We start from the raw sequence: 22,690 nt of genomic DNA, 5'->3' as shown, positions 1-22,690 counted from the left end.
CCATCCCACCTACAACAGAAATGGAAAAACAGGGTCATGGTCCCCGCATGCACTGGGCAGCAAGTGAGAACCAATAAAAGTCGCTGGAGTTGTTCACATTTTAAAAAATGAAAATACCGGGAGCTGGGAAGGTGACTCAGTAGTAGAGCGCTTGCCTTGCATGCATGAGACCCTCGGTTCGATTCCTCAGCACCACATAAGCAGAAAAGGCCAGAAGTAGTGCTGTGGCTCAAGTGGTAGAGCACTAGCTTTGAGCTGAAGAGCTGAAGGACAGCACCCAGGCCCAGAGTTCAGGCCCCATGACCAACAAAAAAAAGAAAACACCTTATCAAACTTTAAAAATAAGAATGAAACCAAGGTAGAGCACAGTTTTCCCAAGACACATGTCAAATAAGCCAGATATCAGAGGAGTTCAATTTATACCATGGGGACTTATCCTCCCTCCCCCCACCCAGCCATAAAACTCAGTGTTGGCAACCATATGGAAATTCTAAGCATGGAACACTGACAAATACACAGAAGAGATATTTTTTCAGCAACACTACACAAGTCACATGTGACACCATTTATGAATCCCAGTTTGAGGACCGACTCCACACCCTCATCCTGCTAGGCCAATCCCAGACAGAAAAGTAAGGGACAGGAGCTCCCCCACACACACACACACACACACTGTTAGGTGCGAGATCGCCATGGCGAGCTCGGAGCTCCATTATTCTGTCCTCATAAAGGGAACCACCTGCTTCCCCACCCAGACTTCACAGCCACTTCAGAGCCGCCTCCACGATGCTGCTGGTCCTGCTCACTGTGGCCCTGCTGGCCCTAAGCTCCACTCAGAGCATAATCAAAGGTACGGGGCCATACTCGGTGGGGTGGATGCTACATGGGCCTCAGGGGAGGGGAGAACAGGAGCCAGTGGGAACTTGAGGTAGTGAGGACAGGTGAGGGCAGTTAAGGCCTCTCTGCTCAGCCCAGCCTTATTGTTGGGGGACAGCTACTGCTCCATTAAACTGACCAGCAGATGGCGAAGAGAGACGCCACTGCAACAAAGGCATCTTCGATGCCAGGAAGGAATAAACTAAGTGTGGAGCCAGGCTCTGATGGCTCACACCTGTAATCCTAGCTAGTTAGGAGGCTGGGATCTGAGGATGGCAGTTCACAGTCAGCCCAAGAGGAAAATCCTTGAGGTGCTTATCTCTACCTAACCACCAAAAATTCAGAAGTAGAGCTATGGCTCAAGTTACCGAATGCTAGCCTTGAGGAAGAAAGCTCAGACAGTGGACAGGCCCTGAGTTTAAGTCCAAGGACAGCGCTCACACACACACACACAAATTTAAAAACATAAGCCGGCACCGGTGGCTCATGACTGTCATCCCAGCTCCTCAGAAGGCTGAGATCTGAGGATCACAGTTCAAAGCCAGCCCAGGCAGAAGAGTCCATGAGACTTATCTCCAATAAATCACCAGAAAACTGAAAGTGGTGCTGAGGCTCAAGTGGTAGAGCGCTGGCCTTGAGCTGAAGAGCTGAGGGACAGCGCCCAGGCCCAGATTTCAAGGCGCAGGACCAACTAAATAAACGTGTGTGTGTATATAACAGGACTAGATTGAAATATATGTTAAATAAATTTGAATATGTTGAATACATTTAATATATACTATTGATGTTTATGATTAGTAATATGTTAATATGTTATTAATATATTCTGTTTATATATATGAGCTGAAGGACTAATTTAACAGAAATTTGTTCCCAGGCAGAAGTGACTACTGAAAAACAAGGCAGGCATTGCACGGGGAAATTTCTGCATCTTCTGCACAGAGAGGGTGTCAGTGGCTTTTATCCTGCACAGGGTTTCTCTCCACAATGGCAAAAATTCACCAAAAAATGCACAAGAAAAGACCTGTGACCCACTCTCTCTATATCTCTCCCTCTCTCTTCCTCCCCCCTACCCTCTCTGTTTTATCCCAAGACTTCTGCTTAGTTTTAATAGTGGTGATGAAGAAAAAAAAGGCATTGATACTTACAATCAACCTGCATAGAAAAGTGTCCATACACATCTTAAACGTAACGCCAGATTCTGAATGGGAAGAGGTCCCAGGGGATTAAATACAAATGACTACAATGTCTCCTCTAGATAGAAAGATGAGATGTAAGATCAAGAGAACTAAAGAACATAATTTTAAAACTAAAGGACAACTGTGGGGGTCTGGAGATCAGAGAAATAATCTGCTATCCTAGCAACAGTGGTAGGGTGAGGAGGCCAAGGAGAGGGAGACAGACAGCATCTGTGACCATGGCGAATCTCCACTCAGCTGTGTCTCTGGCACTAACTGCATAGTCAGGGCCGGGAGCCCCATGCCTGCTTCTCCTCCTCACGCACGCCACAGGCTCCCGGCCCTCGCTGTCTAGCCTTCCTCTGCTCCGGCACCTGAGCCAGGCTTGAACACATAGGCTTCCAGTACTTGGAGCATGCTCATAAAAACAAAACCTAGAACACTGCCAACCACACAGATCATCAACCTTCTGCTTTGTTCTACTTCTGTCATTAGAGACTTACTTTCTGAAATCAGATACCCGGGATCTTAATTTGGGGGCAGTTTCAGGGAATGTACTTCTAGGAACATAGCTATGACACATTGGATATGACCAATGTCTGGATAAAGAGAGGAACTGATGGGGAATGGGGGGGGAGGGGGAGGAGGCAGGAAGTGTGTCAGTAGAGGGAGATTGGGGAGGAAGCAATGGGTGACAAGGTCAGAGGTCAAAAGCCAGAGGTGTACTCTCTCCACCACACACACACACACACACACACACACACACACACTCTCTCTCTCTCTCTCTCTCTCTCTCTCTCTCTCTCTCTCTCTCTCTCTCTCTCTCTCTCTATGTCTTTTGTGCCAAAACCACACAGGGGCTGCGGAAGCAAACCCAGAGCCTGGCCAACAACCCAAGGCACCCCCGCCTGCAACCTCTGATGAAGCCGGAGAAGGAGAAGGAGAAGGAGATGAAGAAGGAGAAGGAGAAGGAGATGTGCCCTCGGAAGAGGAAGGTTCCGGAGAAGAGCGCACTTCCTCCCGGGCTCCTCACGGACACAGACCTACTCATGGACAGAAATCTCCTCATGAAAACAAACCCTACAATCCCCAGAAACCCACAATATCCCCCACTGAAGAACCACCTTCTGAAGGTCAGTCACCCCCGATAATCACATTCCAGGACAGGTATGGCGCAAACTCATTCCACATGCAACACCCACACCCGACTGTCCTCAGACGGTAGCAGGGAATGTACTCTCGAAGAATCTGTTGAGATTGTGTGGTTCAGGACCACACATCAGGTTTTCCAGGGTGGACAGAGGACCCCAGCTGTCCACAGGTGGTCCCAGAAATCTCAGGGTTTGAGGGGCACCAGCACAGGTTCCTACCCACAGGGATCCACAGGGATCCACAGGGATCCCTGGCTGAATGACTTGTTGGGCCTGTGGGTACTGCAGAGACCTCGGTGTGGTCTCTGCTGCCCGTGTCCCACCCGACTCGGGGAGCAGCCACCGCAATGCCTGCCCGGCCCTTCCCGCCTCACCTCACCTGCTCTCACCCACTGTCCCTACAAGTGATAGCTAGGTGCAGTGTGGCTAAGTGTTACCCAGGTTTATAGCCTGTACATCTAAGTTGTGTTCAAACTGAAAAGCCATCTGCAGGAGCTCCGAGGCAGGAGCAATCAGATCTCCTCTGACCTCCCATTCCCTTCTCCAAAAGTTTATCCCGTTCAGCCCTGGTCCTGGTCTTCACTGGGAGGGACCCGAGGCAGACCATCTCTTAGATGTGTCTTTGAACAACTTCAGTCACAACCAAAAGAGACACAACTTGCAATTAAGTTTTTCCCCAACTTCCACATAGCCATGATCTCCTAGATGCTGATCATAAAAGTAACAAAAAAAATTAGGAAGGAGAGGACATTAAATGAAAATAAAAGAGGAAAACCCCACCTTAATGGGCTTGGAGATTTAGCTTGGTGGAAGAGAGCTTGTGTAGCAAGGGCAAGGGCCAGAGTTTGGTCCTCAACTCCTCTACCCCCAAAACAGCAGCTCCTTCTTTACTAGTTCCCATAACTTTGTTTGTTTCTTTCAGGAAAATAAAGAAGAAGAAGCCCTTCAGATCCCTCTGCCACTGGGACAGCATGGCCATATCTACCATGGCCCCAGTACCCCAATTAAAAAAGTTAGCATATGATCTCTGTCTGCCCTCTCTCATTGAGGGGCGGATGAACGGGGTGAGACAAGTGAGGTGGGTGGGCAGCAGATAACCCAGATCCCCGTGGCTTGCTTCCACCATCTGCCTATCCTGTGGTCCACTGCCCAGGGGAAAGCTTCCCACAGACCCCAACCCCAACCACACCCACTGGGATGCATTGCACAAACACAAGTAGTCTTCAGACCTCCTCAGGTCCCTTGAGCCCCCCTTTTCCTAGTTACCTCTTACCTGATGCACTTTATTGCAATGGTGTAATGGTGTTGGCTTTCTGGGCCTAGGAAGGGTGGGAGACTATCAGGAAAGCCTTTGTGAGCTGCAGGAGTCTTGTGCACAGAGGCTGTGCCACTGGAGATGCCAAGAGCCTCAGTCCTTCAGCCTCCTCTGTCCATTTCTAGCCAGGCTGGGTCTCGCTGTCGGGTCAGTGCGGCCGACAGAACAGGAGCGTGGCAGTGAAGGCCCTGACCCCTCACCTCACAAGCTACCACTCCTTTCCCTTACCACACGCCCTCAGCCACGAGGACCACCGCACACATGGCCCAGCTACACTCAGAAGGAGGCAGGATCTGGCAGGAAGGAGCCAGGAAGAAACGAGATAGATGAGCAGGAATACCGCCACTTTCCCAAGACGGTTTGAGTAGAAGAGACTCTCATTGTCAGTGCTACTGATGCAGGAGCCGTGAACATTAAAACTCCCCCAAGAATTCAGGATGTGGCTGGGAAGTTGGCTCAGTGGTAGAGCGCTTGCCTTGCATACCTGAGGCCCTGGGTTCGATTCCTCAGCACCACATAAGAAAAAAGCCGGAAGTGGTGCTGTGGCTCAAGTGGTAGAGCGCTAGCCTTGAGCTGAAGAGCTGAGGGACAGCGCCCAGGCCCAGAGTTCAGGCCCTACAACCAGACCAAACAACAACAAAAAAAAGAATTCAGGATGTTCTGAAAGTGTGCATGAAGTAGGCTGTGCGATGGCAAAGCCAATTTGTCCGACTGGAAAGCAAAATGTACGCAAAGCATAAAGTTAGGAAGGGTAGTTTACAATGGAAGGCATTAACTAGAGAACAAAAGTTTCATTTCTGTGGCCCATTTGGCTTTAGGTTTTAGTGCACATAGCACATCTCAGAGAAACTGTGAAATGACCCATCAGTCTCCTCTCTGGCCCTGGTAGGTAACTTGAGATGGAGGCACCCAGGGCTTCCTCTGCACGGAAAATAAAAACCACAAATGAGACACCAGATGGAGTCAGCAATCTGGGGGTCTCTCACCCAGAAGTCACCAGTTTCCATGAGGACAGAGTCCTTGGTCCTCAGGAATATGTGGGCTGCCTGGGAGCCACAGACCCTCACCGGGCTCCAGGGGGGCCCTGGAATGGACACACATTTATATCAGACGCAGCTTTTAACCGGATGTGGTAAACGAATTCAAAGGGGTCAACACGAACCCAGTCTGAGACCTGACATTCCCTTGTACCAGTCTTGTGGCTTTCCTCTAGGTTCAGAATTCTTCCACATGATAGAAGATTTTTTTTCTTTAATTGTAAACTCCGACTGGCCAAGATAGATCGCACTTGAATTAAATCATAATGTCTGAGGGTGTGATATAGGCACAAACACTTTGGCACATGTCCAAGGTGATTCTGATGTCTAGCCCAATCTGAACAGTGCACCCCTCCCCTCGGCCCCGCCTTCATCCCAAAGCCCTGCCACGGCCCCCACTGAGCCATCCACCTCCAAGGCCACGCCCATCCACCCCATGCACCTTGTCTCTGCAGTGTGCAGCGAGTGAGGAGCTCCATCTTCTGAGAAGACACCATCCATTCCACTCCTCTCCTCCGTCCCATCTTTGAACACAGAATAAAGAGTTGCGAACTTCAGCCACCCAGCCACTGGCGCTTCCTTCTCTTTCTAACTCTATGTCAACACTTGTTACCCAGCTTCCTTCCATCCTTGTCCCCTCTGCACCTCCTCACCTCTGGGAACCACTCTTCTCCTCTCTACCTCCACAAAATGAGCTTAATTAGCTTCCCCTGAGGAGAGGAGCTGATTGGTAGTTCCGTTTCTGAACCAGGTTACATGTACTGAGTATAATATCCTCCAGCCCATTCTTTGAATGGAACTGCCCAAATGACAGATTTCATTTCTTCCCATGTTGAATCTTCCTCCATTATGTGTGTTTGTGTATGGGTGCTTTGTGTGTGAGAGAGAGACATACAGAGAGAGAGAGACAGAGAGAGAGAGAGAGACCTAGTCACTAAGAATTACTGCTTAGCATTTCCAATATAGCCTGGTGATAGAGAATCACTAAATATCACATACTGGTAACTTCATCTTGACTCTCCAAGAATCTGAACATAATCCACATTATAACCTCCTCTCATCTAGACGGAAGAATATAGAAGACTGGTAAATTGCTGCATGCACCTAGTCTTCAGATGTCTCCTCTGAGGTAGTTTAAATGGTGATTTTCACCTCATTTTTTGCATAGGATAACTAACATACAGGCTAAGACTACCTTAATGCAGTCTTAATATTTAAACAATACTTAAACGTTGGGCTCTTTAAATATTAGCGTGAACTCGGGGGAGTGGGCAGAAAGGCGCGGGATGAGGTGGTGGGGGGTTGGGGAGCACAGAGGAGTTTCAGGGTCTCAGCAGGCTCTGTTCTGATCAGGTAATCAGCAGGAGACAAGGCCTTGGTCTCAGGCTCTCTTCCCAGACCTCAGGTGCATTTCTCCAGGAGGGAGGGGAAGAGGAGAGCTCAGCGGGGTGGGAAGCAAGGACAGCTCAGGGAAATGGCTGTCACAGGGGAGGTAAGTGCTTTAGGTGAACTCATCTCCCATCATTCGTGATGCTGGAGAAGCACAGGAAACAAGGGGAAGGGGGCACTCTTGTCTTGTCTGGCTGCTTCCCACTGATGTGGGATGATGAGAGGAGCAGGGGTCTTGGGCTTTCAGAATCAGGTCGTAAACTTTTGAGCAGAAAAGATAGTTTTGCATAAAAGAAATGCAAATCAAAACAACATTGAGATACCACCTCACCCCAGTTAGAATGGCTATAATCAAGAACTCTAATAACAACAGATGCTGGAGGGGATGTGGACAGAAGGGAAACTTACTGCATTGTTGGTGGGAGTGTAAACTTGTTCAACCACTTTGGAAAGCAGTATGGAGGTTCCTCAAAAGACTCCACATAGAGCTCCCCTATGACCCAGCAATCCCACTTTTGGGCATTTACCCAAATGTTCACAAACAAGACCACACTAACGCTACCAGCACGACTATGTTTATTGCAGCCTTATTTACCATAGCTAAGATATGGAACCAACCCAGATGCCCCTCAGTAGATATTGAATGGATCAAGAAAATGTGGTATATATACACAATGGAATTCTATGCCTCCATCAGAAAGAATGGCATTGCCCCATTTGTTAGGAAATGGAAAGACTTGGAAAAAATTATATTAAGTAAAGTAAGCCAGGCCCAAAGAGACATAGGTCCCATGGTTTCCCTTATTTGCAATAACTAGTATATGTCTGAGTCAAGCAGAAAAGGTCAGATAAGGTGATGTTAGGGAAATGAACCCTAAGATATGTATTCAAATGTTTTTTTTCTTTCATGCGATTGTTTCTAACACATTTATAAGATTATTTATTTGTTGCTTTGTATGTCCCTCCCCCACAATATAACCCCTGCTTTCACTGTATTTGATGTCAGTATAATTTGTGGAGGGGAAGGGGAAAAACAAGTCGTTTAAATAAGGATACAGGTGGACCCGTTACAACAATGAGAAGTACAAGTTGTCATGTTGAAAACGAACTTTACAACTTTGGTGTGGGGGGGAGGATTAGGTGGGGGGGTGGGGGGAGCCTGGGAAGGGATGGGAAGGGGAAACAAAGGAGGAGGCTTCAATGCTTGATAAGAAATGTACTCATTATCTTGCCCATGTAATTGTAACCCCTCTGTACAGTATTTTCACAATAAAAAAAAAAGAAAAGATGGCTTTGCCAGGCTCCTGGGTTACAGCTTGAGAGAGAGCTGTTAGGGAATTGGTCAAGAACTTCTCTGTGGGTCTGAAACAGGTAACAGTAGGTAAGTTGGAAACTTGAAACAAGAGTGATGGAAAGTGACTTAATCTAAAGCACTATAGTTCAAAGCCAGCCTGGGCAGGAAAGTCTCTGAGAGTCCTGTCTCCAATCAACACCCAAAACCCAGAAGTGGAGTGATGGCTCAAGTGGTAGAGCACTAGCTTTGAGCAGAAGAACTCTGGGACAGTGCCCGAGCCTGAGCTCCACCATCAGCGCTGATGCACAAAGTCCTCCAAAGCTTTGCCCATAGTTCCTGCAGAGAGATGTCAGAGTCAGACCCCAGCCCTCTCAATATCACCCCACCCCTTTGTTTTTGAAGAGTTGTCACCTCTCCTGTCCTGTGCTCACCTTCAACACCTCACACGTGTGGGAAAAGGTAGCCCTGACCATCCCAAGGGAGCAACTGTGAGGGACATCTGGACCCCAATGTGCCCACCCTGCCCACCAGAGAATGATCTTTGAGAGGGCATCCAGAAAAAGGAGGCCCTGTACCAGACTGCTCCCAGGCCCCCTCACTAGCTCAGGGGAGCTTTGGCCTATATCTCAGTCTCTGACCACCCTAGGGGAGTCTTAGCCTGTCTCAGTCATCCTCAGTGAAAGTGAACTGAAAATCACCATTTAAACTACCTCAGAAGAGACATCTGAAGGCTAGGTGCATGCAGAAATTTACACTTGTTTTCTATATCCTTTGGTCTAGACAAGGGAAGGTCATTAAATCATATGGAAGATGTTCATATTCTTGGAGAGTCAGGGTAAAGTTACCCGTATGTGATATTTGATGATTATCACCAGGCTATATTGGAAAATCTAAACAGTAACACTTAGTGACAGCTAGGTCGGTACACCCACATATAATGGAGGAAGATTCAGTATGGGAAGAAATGGTATCTGTCATTTGGGCAGTTCCATTCAAGGAATGGGCTGGCGGATATTACACTCAGTACATGTAACCTGGTCAGAAACGGAACTACCAATCAGCTCCTCTCCTCAGGGGAAGCTAATTAAGCTCATTTTGTGGAGGTAGAGAGGAGAAGAGTGGTTCCCAGAGGTGAGGAGGTGCAGAGGGGACAAGGATGGAAGGAAGCTGGGTAACAAGTGTTGACATAGAGTTATAAAGAGAAGGAAGCGCCAGTGGCTGGGTGGCTGAAGTTCGCAACTCTTTATTCTGTGTTCAAAGATGGGACGGAGGAGAGGAGTGGAATGGATGGTGTCTTCTCAGAAGACGGAGGGCCTCACTCGCCGCACACTGCAGAGACATGGTGCATGGGGTGGATGGGCGTGGCCTTGGAGGTGGATGGCTCAGTGGGGGGCAGGGCAGGGCTTTGGGATGAAGGCGGGGCGGAGGGGAGGGGTGCACTGTTCAGATTGGGCTAGACATCAGAATCACCTTGGACATGTCCCAAAGTGTTTGTGTCTATATCACACCCTCAGACATTATGATTTAATTCAAGTGTGATCTGTCTTGGCCAGTTGGAGTTTACAATAAAAACAACAAAGAACTTTTATCATGTGGAAGAATTCTGAACCTAGAGGAAAGCCACAGGACTGGTACAAGGGAATGTCAGGTCTCAGACTGGGTTCATGTTGACCCCCTTGAATTAGTTTACCACATCCGGTTAAAAGCTGCGTCTGATACAAATGTGTGTCCATTCCAGGGCCCCCCAGAGCCTGGTGTGGGTCCGTAGCTCCCAGGCAGCCCACAGGTTCCCGAGGACAAGGACTCCATCCTCATGGAACCTGGGGACCTCCAGGTGAGAGACCCCCAAATTCCTGACTCCATCTGGTGTCTCATTTGTGGTTTTTATTTTCCGTGGAGAAGCAGCCCTAGGTGCCTCCATCTCAAGTTACCTACCAGGGCCAGAGAGGAGACTGATGGGTCATTTCACAGTTTCTCTGAGATGTGCTATGTGCACTAAAACCTAATGCCAAATGGGCCACAGAAATGAAACTTTTGTTCTCTAGTTAATGCCTTCCATTGTAAACTTCCCTTCCTAACTTTATGCTTTGCGTACATTTTGCTTTCCGGTCTGACAAATTGGCTTTGCCATCGCACAGCCTACTTCATGCGCACTTTCAGAACATCCTGAATTCTTGGGGGAGTTTTAATGTTCATGGCTCGGGCATCAGTAGCATTGCCAATGAGAGTCTCTTCTACTCAAACCGTCTTGGGAAAGTGGCGGTATTCCTGCTCATCTATCTCGTTTCTTCCTGGCTCCTTTCTGCCAGATCCTGCCTCCTTCTGAGTGTAGCTGGGCCATGTGTGGGGTGATCCCTTGTGGCTGAGGGCGTGTGGTAAGGGAAAGGAGTGGTAGCTTGTGAGGTGAGGGGTCAGGGCCTTCACTGCCACGCTCCTGTTCTGTCGGCCGCACGGACTCGACAGCGAGACCCAGCCTGGCTAGAAATGGACAGAGGAGGCTGAAGGACTGAGGCTCTTGGCATCTCCAGTGGCACAGCCTCTGTGCACAAGACTCCTGTAGCTCACAAAGGCTTTCCTGATAGTCTCCCACCCTTCCTAGGCCCAGAAAGCCAACACCATTACACCATTGCAATAAAGTGCATCAGGCAAGAGGTAACTAGGAAAAGGGGGGGCTCAAGGGACCTGAGAAGGTCTGAAGACTAGTGTTTGTGCAATGCATCCCAGTGGGTGTAGTTGGGGTTGGGGTCTGTGGGAAACTTTCCCCTGGGCAGTGGACCACAGGATAGGCAGATGGTGGAAGCAAGCCACGGGGACCTGGTTATCTGCTGCCCACCCTCTCACCCCACTCTCCACCCCTCAATGAGAGAAAGCAGACAGAGATCAATGCTAATTCTTTTATTGGGGTTCTGGGGACATGGTAGATATGGCCATGCTGTCCCAGTGGCAGAAGGATCTGAAGGGCTTCCTCTTCTTTAGTTTCCTGAAAGAAACAAACAAAGTTATGGGAACCAATAAAGAAGGAGCTGCTGTTTTGGGGGTAGGGGAGTTGAGGACCAAACTCTGGCCCTTGCCCTTGGTACAAAAGCTCTCTTCCACCAAGCTAAATCCCCAAGCCCATCAAGGTGGGTTTTTCCTCTTTTATTTTCATTTAATGTCCTCTCCTTCCTAGTTTTTTTGTTACTTTTATGATCAGCATCTAGGAGATCATGGCTATGTGGAAGTTGGGGAAAAACTTAATTGCACGTTGTGTCTCTTTTGGTTGTGACTGAAGTTGTTCAAAGACACATCTAAGAGATGATCTGCCTCGGGTCCCTCCCAGTGAAGACCAGGACCAGGGCTGAACGGGATAAACTTTTGGAGAAGGGAATGGGAGGTCAGATGAGATCTGATTGCTCCTGCCTCGGAGCTCCTGCAGATGGCTTTTCAGTTTGAACACAACTTAGATGTACAGGCTAAAAACCTGGGTAACACTTAGCCACACTGCACCTAGCTATCACTTGTAGGGACAGTGGGTGAGAGCAGGTGAGGTGAGGCGGGAAGGGCCGGGCAGGCATTGCGGTGGCTGCTCCCAGAGGCGGGCGGGACACGGGCAGCAGAGACCGCACCGAGGTCTCTGCAGTACCCACAGGCCCAACAAGTCAGGCAGGGATCCCTGTGGGTAGGAACCTGTGCAGGCGCCCCTCAAACCCTGAGATTCCTAAGACCACATGTGGACAGCTGGGGTCCTCTGTCCACCCTGGAAAACTTGATGTGTGGTCCCAAACCACACGATCTCAACAGATTCCCCGAGACTACATTCCCTGCTACTGTCTGAGGACGGTCAGGTGTGGGTGTTGCATGAAAAGTGAGTTTGAGCTGTACTGGTCCTGGAATGTGATTATTGGGGGACTCTCCCGGAATGTGATTTTTGTTGACTGACCTTCAGAAGGTAGCTCTTGAGGTGGAGGTGGAAGTTCCTGTGGGTTTGGATGGGGTTGGGCCCAGAAGAATGAGGGTCTTCGTAGGTATCCATACCGTCCATGTCCTGGGAATGGGTGTTTGAAGTGTAGCCAGGACAGGGGTCTGTGTGCCGGAGCAGGCGGGGGAGGAGGCTGCTCTTGTCTAGGCGGGGGAGGAGGCTGCTCTTGTCTAGGCGGGGGAGGAGGTTGCTCTTGTCTAGGCGGGGAAGGAGGTTGCTCTTGTCTGGGATTTTCCTCGTCTTGTGTGTGCTCTTCCTGATCACCATTTCTATCTCCTTCTCCATTTCCTTTTTCTCTGTCTGCATCAGAGTTTTCATGCGCGGTTAACTCGGGTTGCTGGTCAGGCTCTGGGTTTGCTTCCTCAGCCCCTGTGTGGTTTTGGCACAAAAGAGAAGACACACTATGGGGGGGGGGGACACCCCTGGCTTTTGATCTCTCTGACCTTGTCACCCAGTGCTTCCTCCCTGAATCTCCCTCTGCTGATACTTCCTGCCCCCCACCACAGTTCTCCATCAGTTCCCCTCTTCATCCAGACATTGGTCATATCCAATGGTCGTATCTCATGGCTACGTTCCTAGAAGTACATTCCCTGAAACTGTCCCCAAGTTAAGATCCGGGGTGTCTGATTTCAGAGAAGAATTCTCTAAAGACAGAAGAGGAACAAAGCAAAAGGTTGATCCATGTGGTTGGCAGTGTTCTGGGTTTTGTTTTTGTGAGCATGCTCCAAGTACTGGAAGCTTCTGTGTTCAAGCCTGGCTCCGGTGCCGGAGCAATGAACTGCCGGCCAGTGAGGACTGGAAGCCAGTGGTGTGGGTGAGGAGGAGCAGGTGCGGGGCTCCCGGCTCGACTGTGTCCCTGCAGTCAGTGCCAGAAACACAGCTGAGCAGAGAATCAGCCACAGTCACGGGCGTTGTCTCCCTCCCTCTCCGGAGCCTCCTCACCCTACCACTGTTGTTGGGATAGCAGATTATTTCTCTGATCTCCAGGCCCTACAGTTGTCCTTTAGTTTTAAAATTATGCCCTTTAGTTCTCTTGATCTTACATCTTTGTATCTGGAGGAAGCATCATAGTTATTTGTATTTAATTCCCTAGGACCTCTTGAGATTTTGCCTTTTTCTATGCATGTTAATTGTAGGTATCAATGCCTTCTTTTTCTTCATCACCACTAATAAAACTAAGCAGATGTCTTGGGATAAAAGAGGTGGGCGGGGGGGGGCGGGGAGGGGAGATAAGAGAGGGTCACAGGTCTTTTCTTGTGCCTTTTTTTGTGAATTACTACCACTGTGGAGAGAAGCCCTGTACAGGGCAAAAGCCACTGATGCCTTCTCTGTGCAACAGAAGATGCAGAATTTTCCCCTTGCAACACCTGCCTCATTTTTCAGTAGTTATTTCTTCCTGGAAACAAACTTTTGTCATTCAAACTGGTCCTTCAGAAAATATACGTATATTTATATATACAGAATATTGATATAGTAATATATTAACATTAATAGATTGCTAATAATATTCATATACATTATAGAAACATATATAATATATAAATGTTTCTATTATGTATTGTTAACAATTGTATTAGTATTTGGATATATTGATATGTAATTATTCCCAATAATAATATATTAGAAAATATTTAACATATATATTTCAATATAATCCTTTTACTATTAAATATGTATATATACTTTTTTAAAATTTGTGTGTCTGTGTGTATGTGTCTGTGTGTCTGTGTGTGTGTGTGTGTGTGTGTGTGTGTGTGTGTGTGTGTGTGTGTGTGTTGTCCTTGGACTTGAACTCAGGGCTTGCCTACTGTCTGAGCTTTTTTCCATCAAGGCTCGCATTCCACCACTTGAGACACAGCTCTATTTCTGGATATTTGGTAGTTAGGTTGAGATAAGCATTTCAAGGGTTTTCCTACCTGGGCTGAATTTGAACTACCATCCTCAGATCCCAGCCTCCTAACTAGCTAGGATTACAGGTATGAGCCATCAGGGCCTGACTCTACACTTGTTTATTCCTTCCCGGTATTGAGAGATACCTTTGTGCAGTGGTGTGACTCTCCTTATCATTCGCCTGGTGGAGCAGTAGCTGTCCCCCAACAATAAGGCTGGGCTGAGCAGAGAGGCCTTAACTGCCCTCACCCGTCCTCCCCACCTCCCCCTCCTCCTGTCCTGCAGTGCCTCCTCAGGCCCACGCAATGTTCACCCCACGCAGTGTGGCCCTGTACCTTGGTTTACGCTCTGAGCAGAGCTGAGGGCCAGCAGGGCCGCGGTGAGCAGGACCAGCAGCATCATGGAGGAGGCTCTGGAGAGGCTCTGGAGTCTGTACTGGGAAGCAGGGCCACTCGCTTTATGAGGAGAAGGACAGAACAACGGAGCTCTGAGCTCACCCAGTGACCTCACGCCAGACAGAGCGGATGCTTCTTCTGGACCTGAGCCCGGCAGGATGCAATGCCCGTGTGTCAGTCAAAGCGGCGTGTCACCTGACTGTGAACCGCTGTGGAAAGAGCACTGTCCTGGCAGTTATCAGAGCAATCAGAGGTGACATGTCCTCATCATCACAAGCCCAGTGGGTAAATTAGAAGGTGCAACACCTGCACTGGGTGTCGTTGTGTGACATCTGGGCTGGGTTGTTATTGTGTGACATCTATACTGGTTGTTGTGTTGGTGGGGGTATGATGGATCCCTGTGTGTGTGTGTGTGTGGTTGAGAGTTGATTGCTGTAGGGTAAAACAACGGCGATGAACAGCGGAGAACAGCACAGCCCAGTCTCCATTAACCATGATGCATCCATGATGATGTACATAATAGGATACTCAGCGAGCCTTTTCATTTTACGTTGTGATTTCCACTTATCTTTCGACAGGTCCACTTAGCACATGAACCGCTATAGTGCCTCACATCCGACCCTCAGCCTCCCAGGCCCAGGAACCGGGCCTGGGACGCTCATGGCCAGGTGGATCACAGAGCCTTGCAGATGGAGCTCAACTGGCCTTCAACACTGTGCTCTTACCAATACCCTCAGGGTGGGGACAGCGAAGCAGTCCCTGGACTCCACTCGCAGGGCAGGAAGCGCAGGTCTGAGCCTCTCAGCTCCTGCCTGCCTTCACCTTCCCAGAATCTTCTCTCCGGCTGGTCTGGGCCTCGTGTGGAAGGTGATGATTGATCACTGTTGCTCTAACAGTTCGCCCACAGCTACACATGGATCCTGGGAGTCTGGCCAGCCTCGTCACCAGCCTTGCATTTCCATCTGCAGAGCAGCCCATTCCGAGCTGGCTTCTCAGACCCTCCCTCCACACAGGACGTGCCCGCCACACTCTGCGGCCTTCAGTGTTCAGTCTCCTGCTAAAGCGGAGGGGCTGATGTCTCATGATGCAAACTGATTTTCTCCAGGTATCACCTATAACATTTCACTTTCCTGCAGAATTTAATTTGTAATACCAGAATCTGAATGACCACGCACTACCTTTCTTTTCTCTGTGCATTTGTTATTATGAAGGTGATGTATGCAGAGTCACCATTACCTAAGTCAGGTTACCAGTACATTTATGTGTGGACCATGTCCTCCCTTCCCCACCCACAAGCTGTAGAGTTCATTCTCCACATGGTGTCCAGTAAGGACCATGGCTGCATTTGTTACCCTCTGTCCCTCCGTTTCTTAAAACTTGGTGACACGTGGTTTTGTGTGTGTGGGCCAGGCTGGTCATTCTCTTGTGTGGGGCAGGAAGCTGCTCACACTTGCCTGGGTGGATCTGAACTCCTCGTGTGGTTCCCTTAGCGCCGAGGGCCGGCACACTAGGGGCCGTGGTTGTGGATCCTCAGCAACTCCACTGTGTACTGAGGACAAGGCTCTGCTGTTTGTCTCCTCTGAGCTCTCTGGAGAGCCTCAGAGACTATTGTGGGAACTGAGCATGGAGAGAGAGAGGAGGCCTGGGGGCTGGCAGTGGCCAAAGGCCTCCTCACCCCCGGTATAATCACAGATGCCTTAGGAAGGGTGGATATCTGAGCAAAGGTGAGGATCCTGTATGTATGAGCTGAGTGGAACTTCCAGGCCTCATAGGACAGAGTGGCTGCTTAGTGCTGGCCAGTTCCTCTGTTGTCCCTGGACTCTCTGATTCCTGCAGACATCACACAGGAGAGGGACTTACCGAGGGCCTTCAGATGGGCATGGCCAGCACAGGAGGGCAGAGGGCAGAGGGCAGAGGGCAGTGCCAGACTGCTGTGCTCACATTCACGCTGCGGGCGGAGGCCAAGCTGCATCCTGATGAATCCCACTTTGTTCTTCCTTAGTCAGTCCCAGTGCAGAGCCGATCATTCTCCCAAATATCACTCACCCCACGCCCTTCCATCCTGTCAGAAATGAGTGAAGATGTTAATGTATCATGAAAGGAAAATACCAGGCTTGGAATGGGCAGACACGGCCAATGGAAGCCAAGGAGAAGCGGGCGGGAGGAGGTCAGTCAGGAAGGACGGGGCGGAGCTGCATGGGCCGGGCCTCGCGGCGATGTGGACATCCTGCCACCTCTGCTTGCCTTCTGTCATGGGTTCAAACCCAGCGTGCTTCCCAGAAGGTTCTAGAGTGCTGTGTCCCCAGATCTGCTCTCCTCCACATCAGCCTCACGGAGCCCAGGAACGGAAACGATGTGGCCCCACAGATAAGGGAGAGAGCCATGGAAGGTCGCTGTGGGCTGGACTTGGTGGCCGGGTTCTCCTGGACATTCCCTCCGCACAACACCCTCTGCGTCCCGCCATTTGTGAGGAAACCGAGTCACAAGCGTATCAGAATAAAGGGCAGAACGCCAACTCAACAGACCAACAGGTTTGATGGGGGAGTGAAGCCTGAGAAGAGAGACCGAGTCTCCTTCGTGCGGGCCCATCCTTACCACCAGGGAAGGACGAGTAAAGTGGGGGGGGCAGCAGAAGGAAATGGGGTGTGGTGGAGCGGGGGTCGGGGAGCACGGAGGAGTTTCAAGGCCTCAGCAGGAAAATGCTGCCTTGGTCTCAGGTTCTCTTCCCAGACCTGGGGCGCATTTCTCCAGAGGAGGGAAGGGGGGAGGGAGAGGGGTGGACTCAGTGGAGTGAGCCACCGCGAAGACAGCTCTGGGATTTGGCCGTTGGGGGAGATGGGTGCTTTAGGTTAAGTCACTTTCCATCTTTCCTGATCCAAGGAGATTTACTCGGTTCAGACCCACAGAGGAGCTCCTGACCGATCGCACAACAGCTCTCTCTCTCCCTGGCCACGGCCAAGCCATCTTCTCTGCTCGAAAGTTTAAGCATGAGACCCTCAACCCCCATTGCCCTACATCAGCCGGAAACAGCCAGACAGACAGACGAGATAACAGAGCTCTTTACGGCTTGTTCCTCCAGCCTCAGGAAAGATGGAAAGAAACTTAACCTAAAGCACCCATCTCTCCCCTCCATCTGTGGGGCCATGTCGTTTCCATTCCTGGGCTCCGTGAGGCTGATGTGGAGGAGAGCAGATCTGGAGACACAATACTCTAGAACCTTCTGGGAAGCACTCTGGGTTTGAACCCATGACGGAAGGCGAGCGGAGGTGGCAGGATGTCCACCTCGCCGCCCAGGCCCGGCCCGTGCAGCTCTGCCCAGTCCTCTCTGACTGACCTCCTTCCACCTGCTCCTCCTTGGCTTCCGTGTCTGCCCATTCCAAGCCTGGTATTTTCCTTTCATGATACATTAACATCTTCACTCATTTCTGACAGGACGGAAGGGCGCAAGGTGAGTGATATTTGGGAGAATGATCGGCTCTGTGCTGGGAACAACTGAGCAAGAACAAAGCGGGATTCATCAGGACGCATGTGGATGTGAGCACAGAGAGGCCCAACACGGCCCGGCTCCTGTTCCTGGGCCTGGAGGCTGAGGGTCAGATGTGAGGCACCGGCTATGTGCTACCGGACACGTAGAAAGATACATGGGAATCACGAGGTAAAATGAAAAGGCTCACAGAGTAATGTACATCGTCACAGATGCATCATGGTTAATGGAGACTGAGCTATGCTGTTCTCTGCTGTTCAGCATCATTGTTTTACCTGACAGCATCAACTCTCTCTCAAACACACACATACACACACACACACACACACACACACACACACACACACACACACACACACACACACACACACACACACACACACAGGGTTCCATCATACCCCCTCCAACCCAATACCTGGCACGGTGCAGATGCCACACAACAGCACCACACAAGTGTCACATGGCCTTGTCCATCTGACTAGACTTCTGATGAGGAGGAAATGTCACTTCTGAATCCTCTGATAACAGCGAGGACAGTGCTCTTTCGTGACACGCCACTTTGAATGACACATGGACATTGCATCCTGATGGGCTAAATCCCAGAACGAAATGATGGACGTGAGCCCCACTCTTTCTGGCGGGGGGGAGGGGGGGACACCCGGTGAGCTCAGAGCTCCAATGTTTTGTCCTCCTCATAAAGCGAGCCGCCCCGCTTCCCAGCACAGACTCCAGAGCCTTGCAGAGCCTCCTCCACGATGCTGCTGGTCCTGCTCACCGCAGCCCTGCTGGCCCTGAGCTCCGCTCAGAGCGTAAACCAAGGTACAGGGCCACACTGCGTGGGGTGGACGCTGCATGGACCTCAGGAGACACTGCAGGACAGGAGGGGGGATGGGGGGCAGACAGGTGAGGGCAGTTAAGGCCCCTCTGCTTGTTGGGGGACAGCTACTGCACCATTAAACTGGGGGTGTGGAGTTCTCCATCCTGTGCCTATGGGGGTGGGGAGACCCCATGGCTTCTCCTTCCCGGATCCTCTCCACCACAATTCATGGGAAACACACAAAGGTGCGGCCCTCCTGTGTCTCCACTCGCTTGTGTGCCTGGTGCTCGATTTTACTCACCTGTGAGAATTCCATTCAGTGGAAACAGCCATAGGCCGGCATGTGCTCTACCCCCCTCCCCCCCTCCCACCCTCCTCCCTTCCCCTGTCCCTTTCGCTTCTCCAGCCCTGACATGGAGCTTTCAGTTGCTCTGGGGCTCTGGTGCCCGGGCTTGAACTCATAGATGTCCAGTTAGTACAGTGCACGGCCATCGCTGGACACTTAGCTGTGCTCCCCTCCCATCTGAAGTTGGAGACACCCTCTGTCGTGGCCATTCACAAGCACGTAGACTACCAGGAATGCAGTTGCCCAGGATTAGGAGCGGTGGCGGGGTTAAGGGGACACGCCAGAGACCCGGGCTGGGAGAGAGGCCTCAGGGTCCCCACCGCAGAGAGACCCCCCTCTCCGATAGAGTGCAGCTCTCCTGTGTGCCTCACACAGATGCCGAGGGGCAGAGCCCCCCCCAGGAGTCCCCTGCATCCTCCGATGTGAGTGCAAACTCGGACAGCCAACAACAGAAAGAAGACTCGCCCAAGCCGGAGAGTCCTCCACAGAACCTGCCTCCCTGGGCTCCTCATAAACTCCTCAAAAAATTGACAAGACACAGTTTCTTTGGAAATCAATACAAGACGGCCATCTCCGGAAACCTGCAGGCAAGTGTTGAGCATAATATACTCCTTCAGCTGCTGCAACTGTTGTCTCGACAAAGGGACCGCCAGCAGCCGGCTCCTGACGCCCAGCCTGCCCCGGCTCCTGACGCCCAGCCTGCCCCGGCTCCTGACGCCCAGCCTGCCCCGGCTCCTGACGCCCAGCCTGCCTCGGCTCCTGACGCCCAGCCTGCCCTGGCTCCTGACGCCCAGCCTGCCCTGGCTCCTGACGCCCAGCCTGCCCTACAGGAAGAGAGCCTGCAGTCTGCCCAGTAACCACATCCCGGGACAGGTACGGCTCGAACCCACTCCACACGCAACACCCACACCTGACCATCCTCAGACTCAGTGGTTCAGGACCACACATCAGGTTTTCCTGGGTGGACAGAGGAACCCATCTGTCCACATGCGGTCCCAGGGATCTCAGGGTCTGAGGGGCACCACCCCCTAGTTGACTTGCTGGGTCTGTGGGTACCGCAGAGACCTCAGTGTGGTCTCTGCTGCCTGTGTCCCGCCATCCCAAGGCCAGCCCAGCCCTTCCCGGCCATTCCCACCTCACCTCAGCCCTCAGACCTAGAGATACCATAATGCGATGCTGATAAACCCTCGACGGGCTTTTCCACAATTTTTTTTTGGGGGGAGGGTGATCTATGTCAGCACTGGGGTGTGAACTCTGGGCCTCATGTTTGCTAGGCAGGGGTTCTGGCGCTTGAGTGTCTTTTATGCACTGGTGACCTTTTAGATAGGATTTTACTTCATGCCCAGACCAATCTGCATGCCGATTCTCCTGTTTGTGGAAGCTTCCTGCCTCCCCCATGCCTACAGGAGCTCGCCACCCATGCTCAAGTGGCAGAGTCTTGTGACATTGTTTGGCCAGTCGGACCTTGGGCTGTCACCCCTCACCCTGCCTTCCATGGGCTAGGTTGACAGGACAGGGCAGGGTTGAGCTACCTGCTCACTGTATGATTTTCACCCTGGACTTAGCATATGCTCCAGCCACAGCAGAACCTCCCTTGGCAGGAGGCAGGAAGCCCGCCCCCCAGAGCATTTCTTCCAGCATTTGGGGACCTTGTCTCCGAAATATTTATCCTTACACACATCACCCATTACATGATGGAGGGTAACGTCCTCCCACGACTCTTCCCACAAACATGTTTCTTAAGAAACTCACACGTCTCTCGGTGGGAATGCGTTGATGATCTCCCTAGTTTTACCAGTTCTTGTCTTGTTTTTACCATCGTCGTCGTCATCTGGATAATTTGGATTCTCACTTTTTCATAACCTTGCACGGTTCCGTGGCGTGACTCGTCTGTGGTTTCTCTAGTGGATGCCTTCCCTGTGGCCCTGCAGGCCAGTCGCTGGGCCTAGGTCACAAGGGAGAGCAAGAAAGTAATCTAGGAAGGAAGAGGGAAGAAGGGGAGGAAGGAGAGGGAGAGGAGGCGAGCACCCCCCCCAACCTAACCAACAGAAGCTCAGGCACGCACATAGTGTTCCTTCCCATGTAACTTCCTTGTTTGTTTCTTCCAGAAGAGAAATGAAAAGAGGAAGTCTTCCAGAAATCCCCAGAAGCCACAGTGTGGTCATTACCATGTCTTCAGCTCCTCAATAAAAGAATCAGCATGCGAACTCTGCCTGCCTCTCTTATTGTGGGGTTGGGGAGGAGGGCAGGGAGCCAGACAGATGGACAAGAGGTCGGCGGACACCAGATAATCCAGGCCCCCACGGTGCTGCTTTCCGAGAACAGTTCTAATCACACACCTGCATGCGCGCGCGCACACACACACACACACACACACACACACACTAGAACCCTTATACACATGCAATGTTTTTCATCACTTTCAGATCTCTTCATGATATCTTAATCATCTGAGGGGAGCAAAGAAAACATAAAAGGTGAGAAAGCGGCAGAAATTAAGGCCCTCTTACATTTGGGGGATCGCTGCTGGTGAGTAGTAGAGTAGTAAATGCAGCTGGGCCTCCTCTCTCTACAAAACCCAGGTGACTCTACATCTCACTTCCTTTTAGCCGGCATCTCCACCATCCCCAACAAACTCTTGGCTGGGTTTCCGGAGCTGCAGGGAGCCCATGAGGGGCGTGGGATGCGGAGCCCTGCTCATGGGCCTCAGCCATTCTCCCGTTCTTCTCCCACTGCGTTCCCCACATGTGCCCTAAGCCCTGCAGGGCATTTGCTGCTGTACCCACAAAATCAGCATCCCATCCATAAAAGACAATAACTGCCGGGCGCCGGTGCTCACGCCTGTCATCCCAGCTACTCGGGAGGCGGAGATCTGAGGATCATGGTTCAAAGCCAGCCCGGGCAGGGAAGTCCATGAGACTCTTATCCTCAATGAACCAAAAAGAAGAAGAAGAAAAAAAAAGGCCAGAAGTGGTGCTGTGACTCAGATGGTGGAGTGCTAGTCCTAAGCAAAAAAAGTACAAGAACAGCACCCAAGCCTGAGTTCAAGCCCCAGGACCAGGACAAAAAAAGAGCATGTGTGGTGGTTGGGGGGGGGTTAATCTGTGTGAATCCGTGTTTGTTTGGGGGCTTGGGGGGCTTTGGGGTTTTGTTTTGTTTTTCTTTTCTTTTGTTGGTCATAGGGCTTGAACACGGCCTGGGCGCTGAGTTCTTTCCCTCAAAGCTAGCACTCTACCACTTGAGCCACAGCAATCATTCCAGAGCCATGAAGCAAAGTACTCAGAGAAGAATTGCTGTATAACAGTTAATTCCTTCCTAATTAGGCCATTTCTTGATAGTGAAAGGTGTAGGAAATAAAGGACAATTCCTGGATCAGGAATAGATTATGGGAGAAAGGAGCATTGTTAAAAAAGAAGAAGAAGAAGAAGAAGAAGAAGAAGAAGAAGAAGAAGAAGAAGAAGAAGAAGAAGAAGAAGAAGAAGAAGAAGAAGAAGAAGAAGAAGAAGAAGAATTTCAGATGCTACAGTAACATATTAGTAGCTAGTGCTACTAGGGTTGGA

At 50.6% G+C, this 22,690-nt stretch overlaps 1 protein-coding gene and 2 long non-coding RNA genes across 4 annotated transcripts; 2 read left to right on the top strand and 1 right to left on the bottom strand.

Annotated features, from left to right (window-relative positions):
* Positions 1 to 739: 739 nt before the first annotated feature.
* LOC138806783 (uncharacterized) lies at positions 740 to 4,229 on the top strand. The gene is made up of 3 exons (XR_011365982.1): positions 740 to 850; positions 2,912 to 3,187; positions 4,128 to 4,229. It is a non-coding gene; the product is annotated as an uncharacterized lncRNA (long non-coding RNA).
* A 6,891-nt stretch (positions 4,230 to 11,120) lies between these two features.
* LOC138806801 (uncharacterized) lies at positions 11,121 to 14,595 on the bottom strand. Its single transcript, XR_011365986.1, has 3 exons — positions 14,424 to 14,595; positions 12,160 to 12,567; positions 11,121 to 11,220 (listed from the first exon to the last, which is right to left on the bottom strand). It is a non-coding gene; the product is annotated as an uncharacterized lncRNA (long non-coding RNA).
* Positions 14,596 to 18,701: 4,106 nt separating this feature from the next.
* LOC138806781 (proline-rich proteoglycan 2-like) lies at positions 18,702 to 21,337 on the top strand. Of its 2 annotated transcripts, none has more exons than XM_069992138.1 (3): positions 18,702 to 18,786; positions 19,506 to 20,003; positions 21,242 to 21,337. In XM_069992138.1, exons 1-2 carry the CDS (start codon positions 18,723 to 18,725, stop codon positions 19,985 to 19,987), a joined length of 546 nt encoding a protein of 181 aa, XP_069848239.1. In that variant the 5' UTR covers positions 18,702 to 18,722; the 3' UTR covers positions 19,988 to 20,003; positions 21,242 to 21,337. The 2 variants fall into 2 exon arrangements, with proteins under 2 accessions (XP_069848239.1, XP_069848238.1); XM_069992137.1 differs by having other exon boundaries at positions 21,239 to 21,337.
* The last annotated feature ends 1,353 nt before the right edge of the window (positions 21,338 to 22,690 follow it).

Source organism: Dipodomys merriami, unplaced genomic scaffold (assembly GCF_024711535.1).
Source record: "Dipodomys merriami isolate MVZ:Mamm:240054 unplaced genomic scaffold, mDipMer1.0.p SCAF_408, whole genome shotgun sequence".
NCBI lineage: Eukaryota > Metazoa > Chordata > Mammalia > Rodentia > Heteromyidae > Dipodomys > Dipodomys merriami.
The sequence above is the reverse complement of the archived record's forward strand: the minus strand, read 5'-3'. Positions and strand labels throughout refer to the sequence as shown.

Excerpts from the sequence above, each read along its gene's own strand:
- LOC138806781 (XM_069992138.1), top strand. The coding sequence starts at position 18,723 with ATGCTGCTGGTCCTGCTCACCGCAGCCCTGCTGGCCCTGAGCTCCGCT. Across the intron at positions 18,787-19,505 it reads CGCTCAGAGCGTAAACCAAG|ATGCCGAGGGGCAGAGCCCC; the intron begins GTACAGGGCCAC and ends TGCCTCACACAG.